Below are 20,287 nucleotides of genomic sequence, written 5' to 3'. Positions count from 1 at the left end.
TATTACAACTAGCAAAACACAATAGTTGACAAATGTGTGTGTATGTGTGGCAGTGGGGAATACTGTCAGTAGAGTAACTGCATCTTAGTTTAACTTGTTCCTCAGGTCCACCAGAGATTTTTGTTGCTCAGATCTCATTGCTATTCTGCTTCCTTTCCAAGAGAACTGATATAACAAATTTACTGATTCCTCTTTCTAGGGTTATGAAGGATCACTCATCAAACTAACATCCAAACAGGTAATGCCTCTCCTTCACTCCCATCCTGGCAGCCACTCAGTGCATCTTAAATCAAGCACCAGTTCACCTCCTAATTCCTGAGGGAAAGGAACCTGGCAGGATTGTAGCTGATGCTTCAATTAAGCAATGCAAAGCACCTGTCCAAACACCTTGGCAACCTCCAGACAGGTAGACTTCAACTTCCAGAATTCTCATCAATGGCTGTGCCGGCTGTGGAGTTTTGGGAGTTGAAGTCTACGCCTCTGGAAATGGCCAAGCTTGGGAAACGATCCTAGGTTATGTCCTCAGCAGTGAGGGAGCCAGCTGTGTTTGGGTCCTAGAAGAAATGTTCTATTTGCTAGCAAAACAGCCCATCTACCTGGGCTTCTGGTGAAGGTTACTTCATGTTGTTCTAGAACAAGCCTGACCAACTTGGTGGTGGCCCAGTGGTTAGAGTGCAGCATTGCAGGCTAACTCTGCCCATTGCCAGGAGTTCGACCCTGAATGGTTCAAGGTTGACTCGGCCTTCAGTAAAACGAGGACCCAGATTGTTGGGGGCAAGAGGCTGACCCTGTAAACCGCTTAGAGAGGGCTGAAAAGCACTGTGAAGCTGTATATAACTCTCAACGCCATTGCTATTAGTGCTACCCAGATGTGTAGTTCCATTTCAATAATGCTCACCTGTTCTGGAGGTCCCTATCTGGGAAAGGCTACCTATACAAATGATGATACTTCATCATTTAGCCAGATGGGCCACAGGTTAAAGGTCCGTTTCTCCTTCCTGGGGGAAAATAGCATGAGGTGGCTGCTGTAAGGAGCATCACTTGGCTGAAATGGACACAAGTTGGAAATGAACAAATATATCTGGTGCTCCAGAACATTTAGGGGGCTTCTCCAGAGATGAATGGCTATAAGTATTCCACAGAGGTACTCTTGGTGGGCTTTATAGGAGATAAAGCTTCACTATCCTTTGTTTTGTTTCTGCAATCTGGTCGGGATTATGTACATGCATGTAGCTCAAAGTATTTGTCTTTCCAGCCAGTAGGGTTTGTTACTTTCGACAGCCGTTCTGGTGCAGAAGCTGCAAAGAATGCTTTGAATGTAAGTATTAACACTCTTGTTGCGTTGGTGCTCACAAACTGTAATTCAGAACTTGGTTAATTGCTTGGCCCCAGTTCAGCACAGAAGGCAAAGCTACCACGTATGTTTTCTGCTCATGTCTTAGTAACCCTGAGTGATAGGGAAAATATCTCTTTCCTGCTACTTAATGGATGTGTGTCATAAACACAGGACGATAAGAACTGATAAGGACTGGCCAGAACTACTCACATTGACTACCAAAGTCAGATAGGAGTAAATAGGAAGGTTATACTATTTCCATTTACTCCTAATCTAAAAAGATGGCAAGGCAGCGTGCTAAATGATTTCAATAAATTGGCATCTGTTACAGAAGTGTAATATAAGTCCTTGGTGAGATATATGGACCAGCTCCCATAATTCTCTAACCAGCCATGTCATGGCGTGCTCCAGACAACCATGGGGAATTCTGGGAGCTGAAGTCCATACATCTAAAAGCTACCAAGGTTGAAGAACAATGCATTACAGGAAAATTAAGATGGGCTTAACATAAGATGGAATTTGTTGCAGCAGGGATAATAAATCACCCCAGAGATTGTAAACACACTGCAGCTTTTCACGTGAATATTATTAATTAAACGGATGGTACAAGGGGAGGTGTGTAACAAGATGGGTGGCAAACAAATTTAATAAATAATAAATACATCTTAATTGCCCTGTACCTGGAAGGCAAGGTAGCTTCCCCATAAGCGTATTTGTGTCCCTAAGTTGAAATGGGCAGGCAGTGTGGAAGGTGGAGGGTGAGCCCCATATAATTTAAATATTTTAACCACAGCAGATGCATTCAAGTGGTTGGGTCTGGGTTTTTGCTTTTCGGGAGCGGAAGGGTACAGAATAGGTGTCCGGAGCCTTAACAATTTTTTTAAGAAAAAAAAAGAATAAAAATGAATTCTGAGCCTTTCTAAAAAAGAACCGATTTCATCCAGGCTTTGCCAGCAACGATTCTGTTGCTGTTTATTTTAATTGCTTATACTGTTATTCCTTTAATCATTCACCAGTATATATCCATATACATTTTTAAAAGAGTTATATTAGGTGGGATTTGTTTCAGGGAAATGCAAGTTTAGGAAGTAGCTTAACGGAAGTTTGGGTCTTCCGTAGGTAGGGCGTGTGCACACTTATATGCGCTTCGGTCTTCAAGTCAGTCGGTTTCTGGATGAGCAAATGCGGTTTCTTCCTGCTCTCGTAACCCTTCTGCCCTTCTGTCCTGCAGGGGATCCGCTTCGACCCAGAGAATCCCCAGACGCTGCGGTTAGAGTTTGCTAAGGCAAACACCAAGATGGCAAAGAGCAAGCTGATGGCCACACCAAACCCCACCAACCTTCACCCTGCCCTAGGCGCACACTTCATTGCACGAGATCCTTGTGAGGAGCGGGTGGGGGAGTCCATAAGCAAGAAGTGGGGGGAGGGGTTGGGGTGGGGTGGGGGGGTCTCTGGGGAGGTGTGCACATTCCTAGTGTGTCCCACTATGGAGATTCTCAAGTCAACCCTTTGTCCCAAAGATGCTTTTTCAAAAGGCAACTAGACCTTCTTGGGGTTGTTGTTTTTTTCCCCCTGAAAATATTTTGCTTCCCCTCCAAGAAGCTTCTACAGTTCTGACTGCGTTCTGACCGTTCAGTAAGAACTGAAGAAGCTTCTTAGATGAGAAGTGACAAATAGGCTGAAAAACAGCTTCTATCCCAGGGTAGTAGCTCTTCTGAATTCTACTGTGTAGTGTAGTATTGGTGCGGTGTTGGGGGTTTTGGTTCAATGTGTGGAGGGTGAAGGATGTGTGTTCGTGTTTATTTTCATGGTCATGATGTGCACTGAAGATGGTGGTTGATTTCATTGTACGAGGTGCCATGACAAATAAAGTAAAGTGAACTAAGTGAAACCTTTTCAAGGGGAAAAAAAAACCCCAAGAAAGTCCAGTGGCCTTTTGAAAAAGCACCTTTGCATCCCACTGTGATGTTTTTGCTTTTTTTTTTTTGCATGCACAAGACACCCCTAAATTCAGTTTCTGTGGTTAGTGCAAGTGGGAGCAATCTTGAGCCCCTGGGTGGCATGCTCTTCCTCAATCCCTAGGATGTGGCTACTGGGTATTCTCCAATCTTTTGACTGTGACTACTGGCTACCAAAGCTTTCTTGGAACACAATTGCTGGAAATCAGTGACAGAGTGGTGTTAATTCAAAAAAACAAACCAAGCCCTGGAATCCTGACTCTTGTGGTGTCCTCATGCTGTTCAGGAGGACAGACTCTTACAGAAACATTAAGCATAGCCCCCAGGCAACAAAGAAACGGGCCATTTCCTGAGATCTTAAATGTCTACCTTGTGGGAGGTTTAGGATAGCTCTTGGATGAGCTCTCTGGACAGCATCTTCTTGACCTGAGCTAGCCTTACAGGGTGGTGCTAAGCAGAGTTTGATGGGAGACCCTTCCTGCAGAATTGGGTCAAGGACATTTGAGTCTGGGATGGGCTTTTGAAGATGTTTGCATGAATCCATTAATTTTTCGTTTCTTTCCATCAATCGGACAATCTGTAAGTACTCTACCACATTTCCAAATGTTGCCAAATGCTATCGTTCTGCCCAAAGAGAGTTAATGCTTTTGGGTTGACATCACAAGCTAAACTTCCTGTAGCTCTCAAAAGACCAAGATAGCGCCTCAAAAATGTGGCGCTAGGCTCAAAAACTTCCTCGCCCAACTCTTGAGGTTGTCTTTCCTCTCCCCATCAGCCTTCCCCTGTGTGCCGTAAGAGGCTCCGTGCTTTCCTCCTCCCCGGTGGGTGGATTTGCTGACCTGCCGCTCCGTCTCCTCTTCTAGATGATCTGACTGGAGCTGCCCTGATTCCAGCATCTCCAGAGGCGTGGGCTCCCTACCCCCTGTATACCACGGAGCTTACTCCGGCCATTCCACATGCAGCTTTCACCTATCCGGCTGCCGCCGCTGCTGCCGCTGCTCTTCATGCTCAGGTGAGTTCACAGTGGAACATTTTCCCTGCCCCTTTTGGGTGTGGAGCCTCCTCTTGCAAGGGGCAGAACATCTCTGCTTCAAAACTTTATTTTGGGCATAGATTTCTTCCCAGGATGGAGAATCTCAGTGAGTGGGCGGAGAGTTGATAGCCGAGAGATTCTTCCCTGTCTGCATCCTCGGGGAAAAAGCTTCTGTCCTCCAAATCTGCCTTAAATTTGAGGAAAAACAGTGGGCTGCCATTCCTCCTCTGATTCTCAAGCAGATTTGTTTGAGGAGATTAATTAAGCAGACCTCCCAAGGCAGGGATGTCCAACCCTGGCAACTTTTTAAGACTTGCAGACTTCAACTCCCAGAATTCCCCACCCATTGCAGACTTCAACTCCCAGAATTCCCCACCCACCCCTTATGCTATCCTGGCTAGGGAATTCTGGAAGTTGGAAGTCCACAGGTCTTAAGGGTTGCCAAGGTTGGACATCCCTGCTTCCAAGGGATCCAAGCGCGAAAACAACACTCTCCAAACTTGGCAAGTTTTAAGACTTGTGGACTTCAACGCCCATTATTCCTGAGCCGGAGGAGGAATTCTGGGAGTTGAAGTCCACAAGTCTTAAAGCTGCCAAGTTTGAAGAGCCCTGCGCTAAAAGGACACGAGCTCAAAATGGACTGTCCCATTGCAGCAGGACGGAGGGCTTGACTCGGCCTCTCGTAAAGCAGACTTCTTTCCATTTCTCAGATCGAGTGTTTTGATCCCATTCCAAAGAGCCCTTGGTGGGAAATGCCTATTTTATCTCTTGGTGGGGGAGGGGTGGGGGGGAAGGGCAATGAAAAGAATTGACCGCCTCCAGTTCAAAGGAAGAGAAGTCAAGAAGGTGACCCCCAGTTGGAGAGGTGGGTAAGAAGGAGATGGTCATGTTCCATTTCTGGATACTGTCCGATCCGAGGCGCTCCCTGTTGAGAACAAGGCCTCTTTCAATCTGGCAAAGAAGGGTATGAAGTCAGCTTGAACTTCCCTCCAAAAGCCGTTAAACTACTGTTAATTTTGGTTTTGCTGCCAGTACAAGAACATCTGTTCTTGTAGGGCCTGACGCCTTTCTCCTCTGTCAGAGAAATTGAGGATAGATTGCTCTGCAGACGGTTTAAGGAAGGAAGAACCTAGTTTAGCATGGTGGCTACGCCATAAGAATGTATACAAACAAGGGTAAAATAGATAAAATGCACCAGGTCCAAAGGAGGGAATAAATAACAGTTTTTACAGATGATTTCTCTCTCTCTCTCTCCTTCTCTCTCTCTCTCTCTCTCTCTCTCTCTCTCTCTCTCTCTCTCTGATTCCATGGAGTCAGAGTTATCCCTTAAGGGGAATTTTAGTAAATCCACATTCATTTCCTGATTGCAAATTTTTTTTATTAGAAGCTTCACTTCAAAAAGACTCCCTAAGCTCCGTGTGGGTGTATGTAAAAGTACATGGATGCCATAACAAGCAAACCTTGTTTTAGGATTAGAGTCTTAAAAAAAACACACACAGAGATAAAAGATGGGAAAGGAGCTTTTTTTAAAAAAAAAAGTTCTACTTTTTCAAAAGAGTTTGAAGAACGATCTTGCTTCCATTCCCTTAACAAAGGAACACTGGACATACATCATTTCTGACAAGTATCTCCATGCTCACTTTTATATGTGTACATCTCCCTGGCCCGCTGTTTAGAGAAGGCAGAACACTCCTACAGAAATGATGTAGAGTTTATAGTAACTCTCGGGCTAAACATATGAGTTGCAAAGGATGAGCTTTGCACTGCAAAATTTAAAGATTTGGCCTCGGAAAAATGCCGTGCCGGTGAAAGACCATCAGGTCCCGTGTTTCTCGTAATTTGGACAATTTGGAACACAGGGCTGCGATTATTTCTTCCCTGCCCCCTCAGAAAGGAGGTTTCTCCAGGCTGAAGTCTGCAGGTTTGTCCTTTAAAGCAAACGAATGTGTTACTCATAAAAGCCTTTTGAGTTAAACATTACTTCACTCTTCTTACTAAGCAACAGGCAACTCAGAGCTCCGCCCACCACGCGGGCCGAAATTCTGGTGTCTTCATGAAATAATGGAAGAATTGTTTTCTCGATTTTTTGACAGGAGCATAGCGGGGATGTTGGGTTAACCCCTTGGCCTACTTTTTAATCAATTGAGGTCTTCGGTTTCATTGTTGCTTGGCATAGTCAATGGGAAGGTTATTTATGGGTCATAGTCCAAGGAAATGAAATGGATAATTATTGGGTGCAAACCCTTGGTCATCCATTTCCTTGAAGATCCTAAGTGATCCTTTATTGAGATCACACTCCTATGATTTGACCCAGCCGTCATATCTATAGATGTGTTGACCTCCTGATCTTTCAATTATTGTGTATTTTTTAATTGCTCCATAGTAAACCTAACCAACCCGTGGCTGAACTCACTAAGCCATGATTTATTTTAACTCACCTGAAAAAGCTTGGTGATTATGTTCACAAATACTACCAGCCCAGAACAGGCCATGCTATGACTCAGTATAATGTATGAGTCGCCCCGTGGATGGGTTGAACACACAATGGGCTATAATCTTTCCTAGTCTCTGGTAGCTTCCAGATGTTTAGAATGGGAAGAGACTGGCTAAGGATGACGGGAATTGAAGGGTGACGCATCTGAAGGACAGCAGATTGGTGAAGAACAAGCATCTTCAAAGGAGGTTCAGCTAGTTAGACCATCTACAGTAGTGATGCTTTTCCTCTTATTGAAAATAAACACCCCAGTTTCAATGATCTGAGAAGTGTCCAAGCAAGGAAGGTCCACAGGTTCCTAAGGGAGAGAAACTTCAAGAATGGAGAGATTCCTTGAACCTTGTTCTAATAATGGACACCAAAAACTCATAACTTCTGTTGCCTCTCAGGGCCGGTTCCTCCACCCCTGACCTCACCCAAGAAATGCCCTCGACCCCCTGGCCTCTCCTCCCCACCAACCAAGCCTCTTGCCCCCTCCACGATGGCTAGTTATTGGTTGAAATGACCCCTCCTTTGATATCTTCAGTGACCTGCAGCCAGGATGCCTACGCAGGCTAGCCCTGGAGCTCAGAGCTGGCCCTGGGACCTCAGTAGTCCTGACTAACCCTTGCTAGAGTGGACTAGTTCATTCCCAGAGGCCTTTCCAGATGGGCCCGTCAGGAACAGGCTGGTAAGACAAAAAGCATATATCTCTGCCATTTGGGGCACAGTGGGTTGTTTTGTTCTTTTCTTTCTCTTTTTTTTTTTCCTTCCAACTTTCTGCAAGCTTTATTTTGGTTTTGCCCCCATCTGTTCCTTAGCAACCCAATGCATGGGCCTCCACGCTATTCACCCACCCCAAAAGCCCAAGCGACATGAAAAAACAACAGCAAACAACAACCCAGGCATTTCTCTAACCCACCTCTGGCCAACTTGGCGCATACGATACGGGCACCACAGCATGGCACTTCTTGGGCTCCCCTCGGAGCACCGATGGGTTTATCCCACCTGGGGGAGGAGAGGAACCACCTGAGGAGGCTTCCTGTCACCTGGTGGTATTAAGAGGGGTGGGTGGGAGTGCCTCCCGACCACCTTGTTTCACTCACCACACTCACCTGCTGGGGAAGGGAGGGGTGATGATGTAGTAGTAGTAGTAGCAGCAACAGCAGCACAGAACGAATTTAATTTTTTCCCCCCACCACACAGTCAACTGGCACATATCAGTCACGCTATGGACTCCGCCAGGGAAGGGGAAAAAACCCCTCCCTTGGCTGGAATCTGGAAAAAAACAATCTCCTTTCACACTCTTTCCCCTCCCTCCCTCCCTCTCTTTCTTTCTCCCCCTCCTCCCCCCAAAACGAGTAAAATTCTGACGTGGTTGACATGATGATACTGGAAAAAGGAAATGCAAACGGCCTGGGTCAATGTGTCTATTAAGAGACCGTGGAAGAAGTCACGATTGGAAGGGGCCGTCGGTGACAATATTTAAATCCGAGAGTGGCCTGACTAAGCAGCAGAATTTTACTTCTGTAGTGAAATTGGCAAACGTCGTCGGCCTTAAGGTGAGGCGGCCTCTCTCACCTTGGAGGGGAATGCCTCTTCTTAAGGCAGGGCCAGAGATAGGTGTCTTAAAACAAGATGCTTTCTGTTTTGGAACTGATTACGGGTGTGCAGAGGTAAGAAATGAACTGAAAAAGCATTGCACGGTGGGTTCAATTATTGAATTATCGTGTGTATTTAAAAGTTGTTGGGGAGAAGCTTCATTGCAGGAAGCGGGCTGGCATCAGGGCAGCTGCTTTGAAGGCATTTCAGGTCCCAAAGGTGCTTTTTTCAAGAGGCAACTGGACTTCCTTTGTTTTTCCTTTGAAGTTGTTTCACTTCTCGTCCAAGAAGCTTCTTCAGTTCTGACTGAATGACTAAATCCTTACATTCGGTCAGAACCGAAGAAGCTTCTTGGACAAGAAGCGAAACGTCTTCAAGAAAAAACACAGCACCTACGGGACAACCACGACTTGGATGAATGAGAATCTACAGAGACAGTTGTGTTCTCAGGTGCTTCGTGTGAACGCCACCAGAGCACTCCAGAGCAGCGTACCGATTGGCCAGGACAGACCCTTCTCTCATGCAGCTGCCGGAGCCACAACTGATTCCAGATGTGCGGGGGAGATGGATTTAGGAATCTGGGAAGTGCTTTTAAGCTACAGCTGGGAGGAGCCGATATGAAACCGTAACATGTTGATGGCTGTCGAATGGATCACTCCTCAGCTTTGCAGGATTGTTGGATGATCGGGAAAAAAAAGAGATTGGCAAATGGGTGAAAAATGAGACCAGCAGATTCTCATGAAAGTTCCTGGACCTTTGAACCAGAAGGTGCTTCTCAGGATCCAAAAAGGAGCCCTTGAAAAGTACCAAGTATCGATCACAAACTGATTAATGACGTCTCCTTTTTTTTAGAAGAACGAGAGCGTGGGTGGCTACGATCTTCCTGGCAGTTTGCAATAGAAATTATAAAAGTTCCTATATGAGTTATTTGCTCAAACTAAAAGTTCATTTAGGGTTGTGTTTTGACAACTACGAAGAGCTATTTAAAAACAAGTTGAGAATATGCCATTTCCCTAAACTCCAGTCCTCGCTGACTTACAGTGCTCCCTTCTAATTCAGTAAGAACTGGATTAAAAATGGAAGTAAATGTAATGTAATTCACAAGGGCTAGAGCCCCCAAATTCTTACAAAACAGACTTGGGATGTTGGAATAGTGCTTTTGTCCTAACGCAGGGGTCCCCAAACTCCACAAGTCGTAAAAGTTGCACAAGTCTTAAAGTTACCAAGTTTGGAGACCTCTGTCCTAATGAATGATGAGTTATTTTCGTAGAGTGGATTGGTTGGAATCCAGTTCCTCTTCTAATCTCTGGTTCTGGATAATCCTCTGGTCAGAGAAAGGCATTGGGGAAAGGAATCCAAGTTGGGGGAAGGAAAACAAAAATTGTGGGAGCTTCATCCCTGGAGGCTTTCAAGAAGAGACTGGCTGCCATTTGTCAGAAACGGTGTAGGGTCTCCTGCTTGGGGGGGGTTGGACTAGATGACCTCCAAGGTCCCTTCCAACTCTGTTAATCTGTTAAAGCTTCTAATTGGCACTTTTCACCCAAATGTAGAATAAGGACAGGAGCACTGATTCCAAAACTCTGAAGGTCCTTCCATAAAGAGCCATTAGATCAAAAAGATTTTTGTTCCAGCAAAATAGACTTTGGTTGAACTTTAGGAAGACGTTTTTTTACACAGTGGAACAAGTTAAGGATGGGACCAGTTGCTTGGAAACTGATGGGCTTGGAGCTCTTTGAACATTGTCCAGACAGCCAGTGGGGGGATGCTTTGATCTTCCTGTAGGAAGCAATGCATTCAAATAGGCAGCCTGCAAAGACCTCGCAGCTGTGAGACGAATATTGTGTTATTGAGCAAACCACGTTAGCTGGGCTCAAGCAAGAGAGCAGAAGAAAAGAGTTGTCATTGTAGCCATTCTATGATACCTGTTAATTTTTACTCCCCAGAGGCCCATAAATCTCAGAAAAATGCAAAGGCCAGCAACCGCATGATTACGAACTGATAAGCTAGAGGAAAAATAAAGAACAGCTGTGAACAAGGGAGCATTTACTAGCAGGGAAGCACTGATACAGATGTTTGAACGATGTTCACCCAAAGAAAAAATAACTCAAGTCATAGCAAAGTAGTGCAAAGAATTGGGAGAAAAGGAGATTCAAGGATATGATCATAAGGAATTTTTCTTTTTTAATTACCTTTTCTTTGTGTCTGGAAGAGAATTTAAGAACACTTTGAGAGACAGGTGAAATGCTGCCTAAGGAACATTCTGAGAAGAGACAGCTTAGCCCTCAACTGGAAAACGGGTGGAGAAAGAGACGGAGGAGACACTCCCCCTAGTTTCTCAGTTTGTAAAGGAGACAATGGGAGATTTGTACTTTCAGACCTGTGAGATTCTTTTATTGTAGCCTTACAATGAATCTCATTTGGTTGTGACTCCTGAAAAGCTGAATTTACCTGAGAAGGCTCTTACTTAAGCCCAAGTGACATGGAAGGGGCCTGCCAAATCACATTTGCTGGTTCCTTCTTAAGGACCACTTAAAAAAAAAACTAAATTCTTCCTTGCTACACTGGTGATCCTGCTGCATTTGTTTTTTTATTACCTGGCTGTCTTTCACCAGGTGTAATTTTCCTGCAGATGGGTTTATGAAGAATGGGTGGGATTTAGGCCTAGCGTGCTTAAAGCTAGGAGAAGGTGCAGAAAAAGAGTTGGTAAGCTATGTACTTGAACAGCCTACATGTGGAATGATGTGGTGATAAGTGTATGAGTTGGATGTAATAAGGGGAGTAGAAGATTAGGCCAGGGGTCTCCAACCTTGGCCACTTTAAGACTTGTGGACCTCAACTCCCAGAGTTTCTCAGCCAGCTTTGCTGGGAGTTGAAGTCCACAAGTCTTAAAGTGGCCAAGGTTGGAGGCCCCTGGACTAGACAACCTTGAGTGGCTGTGGATGACTTGGTATGTTACAGCTGCCCTGTTTTCAACTTTGGAATTGCCTCAAAGGTGATTTCAAGGCCCTCAGAAATATTCCCCTTATTTATAGCTAGTCTACCCTTTGAGATGTGAAGAAATTCATTATGAGGTTAGGGACAATGACAGCTTCTGCAGTCAGAAAGAATTCTTGCTACTACGAAAGCAATATAAGCCACGGGTTGATAGTTCTTTTTTGGAGAATCTTGAGCACCATTAAGCCTGGGGGACAAATGCATCCTAGGCAGAGGGTTTCTGCCTACTCTTGGTTGACCATCTTACTCGTCCCACATCACACACTCTTTATCATTCTCTCCTAGATGCGCTGGTACCCTCCTTCTGACGCTACCCAACAAGGATGGAAGTCCCGGCAATTCTGTTAGTTTTAGTGAGTATCAGGTTACCCTAGGAGTCCTGCGTGGGGTGGAGAAGACAGGAGCTTCTCTAGTGGGGTTCTTTTCAGCCAGTGGAAGGTGAGTGCCCTCTGGCTAGAAAACGGCCTGGGAAATGGGTACTCGATGCATGCCGGTGGGGCTACGATGAAAGACGTCTGGAGTTAGCCTTCATAATATGTTCTCTTGCTTTTTCCAAGAGCTGCTTTTGGTCCACATTTTCCCCTCTTGTCTCTCCATGGACTGATGCATGAAGGACGAAGGAATCTTCGGAAGCCTCTTGTCCCGGCCTTTCCCCCTCCCCCCGCCCCCGGACACCATCAAAAGTGCCGAACGTCACTTGGCCGTCTTATGAATGAAGCTATGGATTTCCCCCTCCAAAACTGTGAACGTCAAACTCCTCCGTCTCTTCCCCTTCTCCCAACTCCCACCCACCCCCTCCTGTTGCTGAGTTCCTCCTCCTGCTTACCTTTTGAGTCCTTTCAGGAGAAACTCAACCTTGTTGATACACCTGCTTTGGTGTGGGCGGTGCGTGTACGTGTACGTATGTTCCCAGCTGGGATGCTGGCACGCAGTGCGGCCTAGCTGCGTACAGTGCAATATCCAAACTTTTCTTATCCAGAACCTTGTGTATGCAGTTTTGCTGAAGGAAAGCAAAAAAGACAATTCAGTTTTGCATGTTTTCTGGCATGACTTTAAAACAATTTAACTTGGTGGGTGTGTTGAGTGTGCAGAATTCGTTTTTGGGTCTAGCATTTGTGTAACCATAGCTGTAGATCTTGGACTAACTATCGATCACTAAACTTTTTTTTTCATCTTGCTTCTGTCAAGATTTGGCTTTTGAAAAAAAACAAACAAACCCTCTCTGTCTTCTCTCTCTCTCTCTCCTCCTCCTCCTCCTCTTCCTCCTCCTCCTCCAGGGTATCTTTCCCTGTTCAGCCTTGACTAGAATTTGAAATTAAAAATTTTCTTCTCCAAAGTACGGTGCACTGGGTTTCCGGTTCATTTTGCCCTTCCCCAATTTAAGTCAGGGTTATTGGGGTGGTTTTTTGTGAGTGTGTATTGATGTTTTTCTGTCAAACCTCTATCTGTAGAACAGCTGTAAAATATTTCACCTTTTCCTTCCGCATCCTTCGGATTGGAAAGAATCCAGTCTTGCCAAATCAGCAATCCTTATGGGAATACCGAACAAAGATGTAGGAGTATTTTTGTACCATGTGTAATAAGGAAATATTTATGCATCATGCAAAGATTTTGTGTGGTTTTTGTGCAATTAATTATTAAAGAGTAAAAAAAAAAATAACTGTAATCTGTAAGATGAATTTAATGTTTAGTTAAAAGCTTGAAGAGAAAGACTTTTTTTTCCTGTAACTGATTCAGTCAGGCATAGTAACGAGAAATTGCACATATTTTTTGTTGTTGATATTTTATTGCTTGGTATTTGAAAGTCCTTTAAGTATTACCTTGAAACCATGGCTGTCTCGCTTGTATCAAGATTGTTGAATAAGTTGCTATATCCTTTGAGAATGTGAAACTGGATAATATATGAATTGTACTCAGTGGTGTGTTGGTAGATTCTTTGATGCGTGGAAGGTTTTTTTTTTCATTCTTTGCACTTACCTGGGAAAATGAGGTTGAGGGAAGAGGGTGCATTGGTCTACGGTTGAACGTGCATCTTCAACCCATCTTTAAAATTTGCCCTCTTGGAGATGATAAATCTGTATGTGATCCAATACCACCAAAGTGCTGAATGCAAAGTCTCAGAACATTTGGATAAATATTGATGTTAGAAATAGAATGTTGTTTATTTATTGATTTTAGATCCCCTCTTTCTAAGTCTTGACTTGCCTGAGAAATCGATTAAGCTGAGACACAATGGATAGCCACAAATCACTCATCTAACGGTGGATCTCAACGTGGGTTTCCTTACTCCTAGCCTTAACCACTACACCGCACTGGTTTTAAAGACCTACCAAAAGTCTCATGGAAAGTAGTTCTCCAACGAAAGACATTTACTAGTAAAATTAGGAAAGAGATTTCGAGAATAGCCATTGTCCCTCAAAAAGAATGTGAAGGATGTGTGCATGTGTTTTATTTTTATAGTTATAATGTACACTGAAGATTAAAGGGATGTGGTGGCTCAATGGCTAAGTTGCTGAGCTTGTCAATCAGAAAGGTCAGCAGTTCGGCAGTTCAAATCCCTAGCGCCGTGTAACGGAGGGAGCTCCCCTTACTTGTCCCAGCTTCTGCCAACCTAGCAGTTCGAAAGCACGTAAAAATGCAAGTAGAAAAATAGAGACCATTTTGGTGGGAAGGTAACAGCGTTCCATGTGCCTTTGGCGTTTCGTCATGCCAGCCACATGACCATGGAGACGTCTTCGGACAGTGCTGGCTCTTTGGTTTTGTAACAGAGATAAGCACCGCCCCCTAGAGCCAGAAACAACAAGCACCTATGTGCAAGGGGAACCTTTACATTGAAGATGGCATTTAAGTTCGTAGTACGAGGTGCAATGACAATAAAGTAAAGTAAACTAAAAGCATATAATCAAATTTCAAGTTGTTAGCGTCCACAAAATCATCAGTGGAGGTGCCACATCCCATGGTACTCTTCATGTCAGATAAGCCACATCTGTTCCTACCAAATTAAAAAAAAAATCAGGTATCAAACATTAAAAAAAACTATCTCCATTGGGCAAAGGTAAGTTCTATCTTCAGCACTTTGCAGTTCTCTGAAGGCTAAACATTTCAGCGGGGATGAGCTAATCAGCCATCACAGTGGAGCTCAAAATTTCTCTTAAGGGAGACGTTGAGTTTTGCCCCATTTTACAACCTTTTGTGCCACCATTGTTAAGTGAATCCCTGCAGTTGATAAGTTAGTAACTCGGTTGTTAAGTGAAACTGGCTTCCTCATTGAGGAACACTGCCACTGTCATAAATACGAGTCAGTTGTCAAGTGTCTGAATTTTGATCACATGATTATAGAGATTCCACAAAGGTCCGTAAACTGTGAGAAAGGGTCACAAGTCACTTTTGTCAGTGCTGTTGTAACTTTGAATGGCCGCTAAACAAACTGTTGGGATCAAGGATTACCTGTATACCTGAAAAAAGCGTTGAAAAAAATTCACAAACTCTCATTAAGGGCTCTCACGAGACTTCCGTTCTACAAACCAACATCAGCATTACCTAAGATTTAAACAAAATGTAGGACTCCGTAAAATATGGCTTAATATAATGGGTGATATTCTTTTCTATTTTTTTGCCAGGTTATAATGATTTGGCCCCTTCTATTTTCCCCCCGTTTAGTGTGACTTTTTTTTTAAAAAAAGTTGGCCTGTTGTTTCTTTCCTAGTTTCCAGAATATTTTGCCCTGATATACAGTAAATTGTCTTCCCTCTGTGTCTGCTGGGAGTTGGACTGTATGGAGGCAGCTGCTCCATTAAGCAGGCAACTTGGACTGTAGTCATCCCAAGCAAGCAATGCTTGATGAATAAATGATAACTTTTAGTCAAGTTGAAACAATTGCTCAGCCAACCGGCATTTTCATGGCTGCAGAGGAAGCTGCTTTATTGCTGTATTCAAGGACCTTCCTAGATTTGAACAGAGGTTGCGTGTGCTGCCATAGGGAAGTTTGCAGTAAACAGGGAAGGAAATGAATGTAACAAAAAATTACGTTTATAGACTTGCATAATCATTTTAATTCTTGTCTATCTGCACTCCGATTTAAAAAAAAAAGCAATTTGGGTCATCTTCAACTTACAACAGGAACTGAGCCTGGAATTACGGCCTCACGTGACTGGATTTCAAGTTGCAACAGGTTGTGGGTTTTTTGGTGATAGTTAAGTAGATCCATTTTCCTCAATGGGCATTTTTTTTTTCCTGGAAACGGGAAGTACAAGCTGGAAACTGACCAAAAACAAAATAGAAAATTGAAGTCACATGACCACAGGAAACAAACACCTGTGAAGGTGAGCCAGGTTGCCAGGCACCCAAAATGTGATCACACATGACCACGGGATGGTATTCAGCCACCGTAACTTCATAACCAGGTCATGGGTAGCTCGAGGGAGATTGGTTGTAACTTTGGTCGCTAAACGACATTGTAAGCTGAGGACTTGCCTGTAAAATTAACTCAATCAAAATAATGAGGAAACAAGCCCAACAGAACTCTGGTGCCATCCTCAATAGCAGCCACAATTTAGTGTCAAAAAACTCCTACCAAAGAGTTATCTCTTCACAAACATATAGGACGGTTTAAAGGCCACGGATCTTGTGTTGAGTTTTCAAATGCTGCTCTCCTTTTCAGCTGGATTTAGATTCTGTTATGTTTTTATAGTTTGTGCTCTCCTTATCTGTCGTAGCTGCATTTCCACATGGTAAACCACAACGGTTAATTTGGGTTTTCATGTCATCAGGCCCCAAGTGTGTGAACTTATCAAGAGCTAGAGGCTAGCCTGGAGGCTGTCCGTGGAACATGGAATGGCTTCCCCAAGTTCTAAATGAAGGTGGTTTCCCCAAATTTAAAGTGGCACCCATTCCAGAGGACATGCTAAGTCTTGCATGGGTGTCCTTCTGTACTTGTCGGAGCCACGCAGGGCACAAAGCTACTCTCACTAACTTGTTCCTGTAACTTCGTGTGGAAGAAGGGACCATAAGCTTGCTTTAGAAGGGAATTCCTGCCGCACTAAATTCAGTCTTTGAAGTGGGGGGCCTCCAACTGCTTCTCCTAGTAGAGTAGAGTAGAGTAGAGTAGAGTAGAGTAGAGTAGAGTAGAGTAGAGTAGAGTAGAGTAGAGTAGAGTAGAATAACTCTTTATTGGCCAAGTGTGATTGGACACACAAGGAATTTGTCTCCGGTGCATATGCTCTCAGTGTACATAAAGGAAAAATAAAATACATTCATCAAGAATCATAAGATACAGCACTTAGTGATAGTCATAGGATACTAAATAAGAAATCAAATCATACTAGGAAACAAAACAATATAAATTGTAAAGATACAAGCAACATGGTTATAGTCATAAGTGGGAAGAGATAGGTAATAGGAAGGATGAGAAGAATAATAGTAATACATAGTCTTACTAAGTAGACTTACTAAGTACTAAGTAGTTTGACAATGTTGTGGGAATTAGTTGTTTAATGGAGTGATGGTGTTTAGGTAAAAACTCTCCTTGTGTCTAGTTCTGGTGTGCGGTGCTCTATAGCGTTTTAAGGGTAGAAGTTGAAACAATTTATGTCCAGGATGTGAGGGGGTCTGTAAATATTTTCACAGCCCTCTTTTTGACTCATGCAGTATACAGGTCCTCAGTGGAAGGCAGGTTAATAGTAATTGTTTTTTCTGCAGTTCTAATTATCCGTCGAAGTCTGTGTCGGTCCTGTTTGGTTGCAGAGCCAAACTTTTGGGTGTTGACTGCAAGAACAAGAGAGAAAACAGAGCAAAACATTGTTCTAAAGCAGCCGTTGGAAGCAAAAGCTTGAGCTATTTTTCAAAACTCTTCAATGGGAAGAAGAGATCCTAAGTCTATATATCAACAAAAAAGACTATGTCATCATCTAGGGCAGTGGTAGTCGACCTGGTCCCTACTGCCCACTAGTGGGCATTCCAGCTTTCATGGTGGGCGGTAGGGGTTTTGTCTCCTACTTTATAAATCACCATTACTGTGGAACCGGTGGGCGGTTAGAGAAAATTTTACGATTAACAAAGATACAAAAGTGGGCAGTAGGTATAAAAAGGTTGACTACCCCTGATCTAGGGTTTCATGACCTTGAAGAGATGTTGGAATCAGAAGAAATCCTCAAGGGATAACAGCTTTTAACGTTTATCCACTGCATTTATGGTCAGAGTGACTGAGTCGCGCACACACTACGGCTCACAAAATCCAACCCAAACTCCATGGCAGTTTAGTGTGTTGAGCCAAGGGATGTGTAGAAGTAGGAACAACCATAAAAAGAATGACAACACAAAGATTATGGTTCCACCATGACGGTGAAGAAAAGATTCTAAAGAAGTCAATTCAACTTTGAGTTGCTTTTCTTGAGGAACATTTTCACACACATTTTCTTAACTGTGTTACTGGTCTGTTTTGCATATTGACATCTACACTAATTAATAAGCAGGTTTCTTCTTGAGAAGAATATTTTTCCAGCCCTTTATTATCTGAGCATTCTGACAGTCACCTTGTAATTTTCAATCCTTTCCCAAATAAGAGGCAACCATTGACCCACCTTGCATGAGTAGTTATCACTTGCTATCTAATCGTCTTAACTGGAAATCCTTTTTGTATGTAAAGCTCAAGTTTTGTCATTAAGCTCTTGTTTCTTCTCTTTAGAACCAGGGTGTCCAACCTTGGCAACTGTAAGACCTGTGGACTTCAATTCCCAGGATTCCCCAGGCATGCTGCCTGGGGAATTCTGGGAATTGAAGTCCAGAGATCCTGAAGGCGCCATTACTGGCCACAAATCTTAAAAGTTGCCAAGGTTGGCCACCTCTGCTTTAGAACATCCCCTTCCTGCTCCCAATCCACCACTTTTCAATGCCTGCGGATCTGCTTCTTCCTTGGTGCCTGTTTAGGCACCACATTGATTTTGGCTGAGCCATTCCCACCTCGCTGCCTTGTCAAACCAGCCATGTTCTGCAGTTCTGCTCACCTAGGCATAAATGGCCCCCAAGGGGCACTAGAGTCAAGTGTGGGACCACTATGCTCTTTGAATTATAGAGGAGATTCTTTTAATCCTGCATTAACACGGACCGACCATAAATAATTCAGAGCCCCTGTGCTTGCATAGAGTACTTGCATATGTGTGCTGCATACGCATCCCACTTTCTCAAAGTAGGTCATAGCAGCAGTAGCTGTCCTAGGAAAGATGCACTTTTCCTTCTGAATTTATCGCCAGGTGCACATAGAGCAGGCCAAAAAATGAACAAATCCTATCCTGAATTTGGATATTATAGCCAGCGTCGTACAAGACAAGAATAACTAGATTGGGCAATGGGTTATACTGAAATCTATACTATCAGCCGGAACCTGCTATTTTCCAGGTGGGGTCTTGCAACTCAATCAATCAGAAGAGTGGGAAGGGACCCTTGGAGGTCTTCTAGTCCAACCCCCTGCTCAAGTAGGAGACCCTATACTATTTCAGACAGGTGACTGCCCAGTCTCCTCTTAAAAACCTCCAGTGATTGAGAAGCCACAATGTCTGGAGGCAACTTCTGTTCCACCCCGTTAATTGTCCTCACTGTTAGGAAGTTTCATCTTAATTCCTGGTTGCTTCTCTCTTTGATCAGTTTCCACCCATTGCTTTTTGTCTTGCCTTCTGGAGCTTTGGACAATAAGTTGACGCCCTCTTCTTTGTGGCAGCCCCTCAAATACTGGAATATATGCCATGTCACCCCAGTCGTTTTCTGACATGTTCCCTGGCATTATCCAGCTGAAATTGCAATTTGGCACCAGATAGGTACAGTTTCCTCATTCCTATGTTATATTTTAGCTCTGGTTATGTCTAGAAAGAACAGGTAGCATCAATGAAAGCTAGGACGTTTCTCTTTAATCTCACCAAGCCATGGTTTGTTCAACTAGACCACGGCTGGTTGGAGTAGCACAACACTGAACCAAAATCAAACCAAATACTTAAAATGTTTTTTTGTATGTCGCACAAACCAGGCCTATGTGACCCCAGGCTACAATTGCTTAAGAGAAGCTAACTCTAGTTTCCAGCCTCAGAAAACCATGGTCTGCTGTGTTCATCCATTCCTCACAATCATTTGCTTTGTCTCACAAGCAAAATCATCCATCTTTCAACACAGATTACTGGCAGAAGCTCTTAAGGATTCACGCACAAGTCCAAGACGCCCCACATAGATTTGGACAAGTAAACTTCAGGAGGCTGAGCCATCTTTTTCTACTTTTCTATCTCTATAAACTGGTTTTTGGAACAAAATTCTAAGCTTGGCTGTGGTGCCATCTAGAGGTATATATTTCCTTTCTTTGGGAAGTGGATGAGACCTGGCATTAAATGGGCCCAATTTTTCAATGAAGAATATCAGGTGCATGGCATGAATGAAGGACATCTTGAGCTCCTTCCTCTCTGCAACACGGAGATGGGTGGATTTCAACTCCCAGAATTCCCCAGCCAGAATGGGAATTGAAGTCCGTGTATCTTTGAGACACATTTTCAGAAGTGTGGACTTCAACTCCCAGAATTCCCCAGCCAGAATGGGAATTGAAGTCCGTGTATCTTTGAGACACATTTTCAGAAGTGTGGACTTCAACTCCCAGAATTCCCCAGCCAGCTCCTTTGGAGACATCGAAGTCTGCCATTTTCCTCACCAGAAACCAAGTCCTGCTTTTGTGCAACAGGTGTAAAAGGGGGGACGAGCTTCATTCATAAAGGGACAATTTGTATTTGGTTTGGGATCACATGACGACTTTGGGTCTTTTCATGGCAGAGTGGCGGTCTTGTGTTTTGAGCCCACCTCAACATTTTGTGCTCATCTTGGTAGGAAGCTGCTACAACTCTTTAGGAATAAACCTATTCTCC

At 43.8% G+C, this 20,287-nt stretch overlaps 1 protein-coding gene across 1 annotated transcript in view; it reads left to right on the top strand.

Annotated features, from left to right (window-relative positions):
• The window catches only part of RBPMS2 (RNA binding protein, mRNA processing factor 2), a 31,695-nt gene extending 18,380 nt beyond the window's left edge, over positions 1-13,315 (top strand). The window contains exons 3-8 of the mRNA XM_087941465.1: positions 200-238; positions 1,256-1,318; positions 2,568-2,718; positions 4,158-4,306; positions 11,682-11,749; positions 11,954-13,315. Of these exons, the coding sequence (XP_087797591.1) occupies positions 200-238; positions 1,256-1,318; positions 2,568-2,718; positions 4,158-4,306; positions 11,682-11,744 (465 nt within the window). The 3' untranslated portion in view covers positions 11,745-11,749; positions 11,954-13,315. The remainder of the gene's footprint in view (positions 1-199; positions 239-1,255; positions 1,319-2,567; positions 2,719-4,157; positions 4,307-11,681; positions 11,750-11,953) is intronic.
• The last annotated feature ends 6,972 nt before the right edge of the window (positions 13,316-20,287 follow it).

Source organism: Pseudonaja textilis, chromosome 13 (genome assembly GCF_049901715.1).
Source record: "Pseudonaja textilis isolate UNSWEBS1 chromosome 13, rPseTex1.2, whole genome shotgun sequence".
Classification (NCBI taxonomy): Eukaryota; Metazoa; Chordata; class Lepidosauria; order Squamata; family Elapidae; genus Pseudonaja; species Pseudonaja textilis.
Note: the sequence above shows the minus strand (reverse complement) of the source record. Positions and strands in the feature narration are given on the sequence as shown.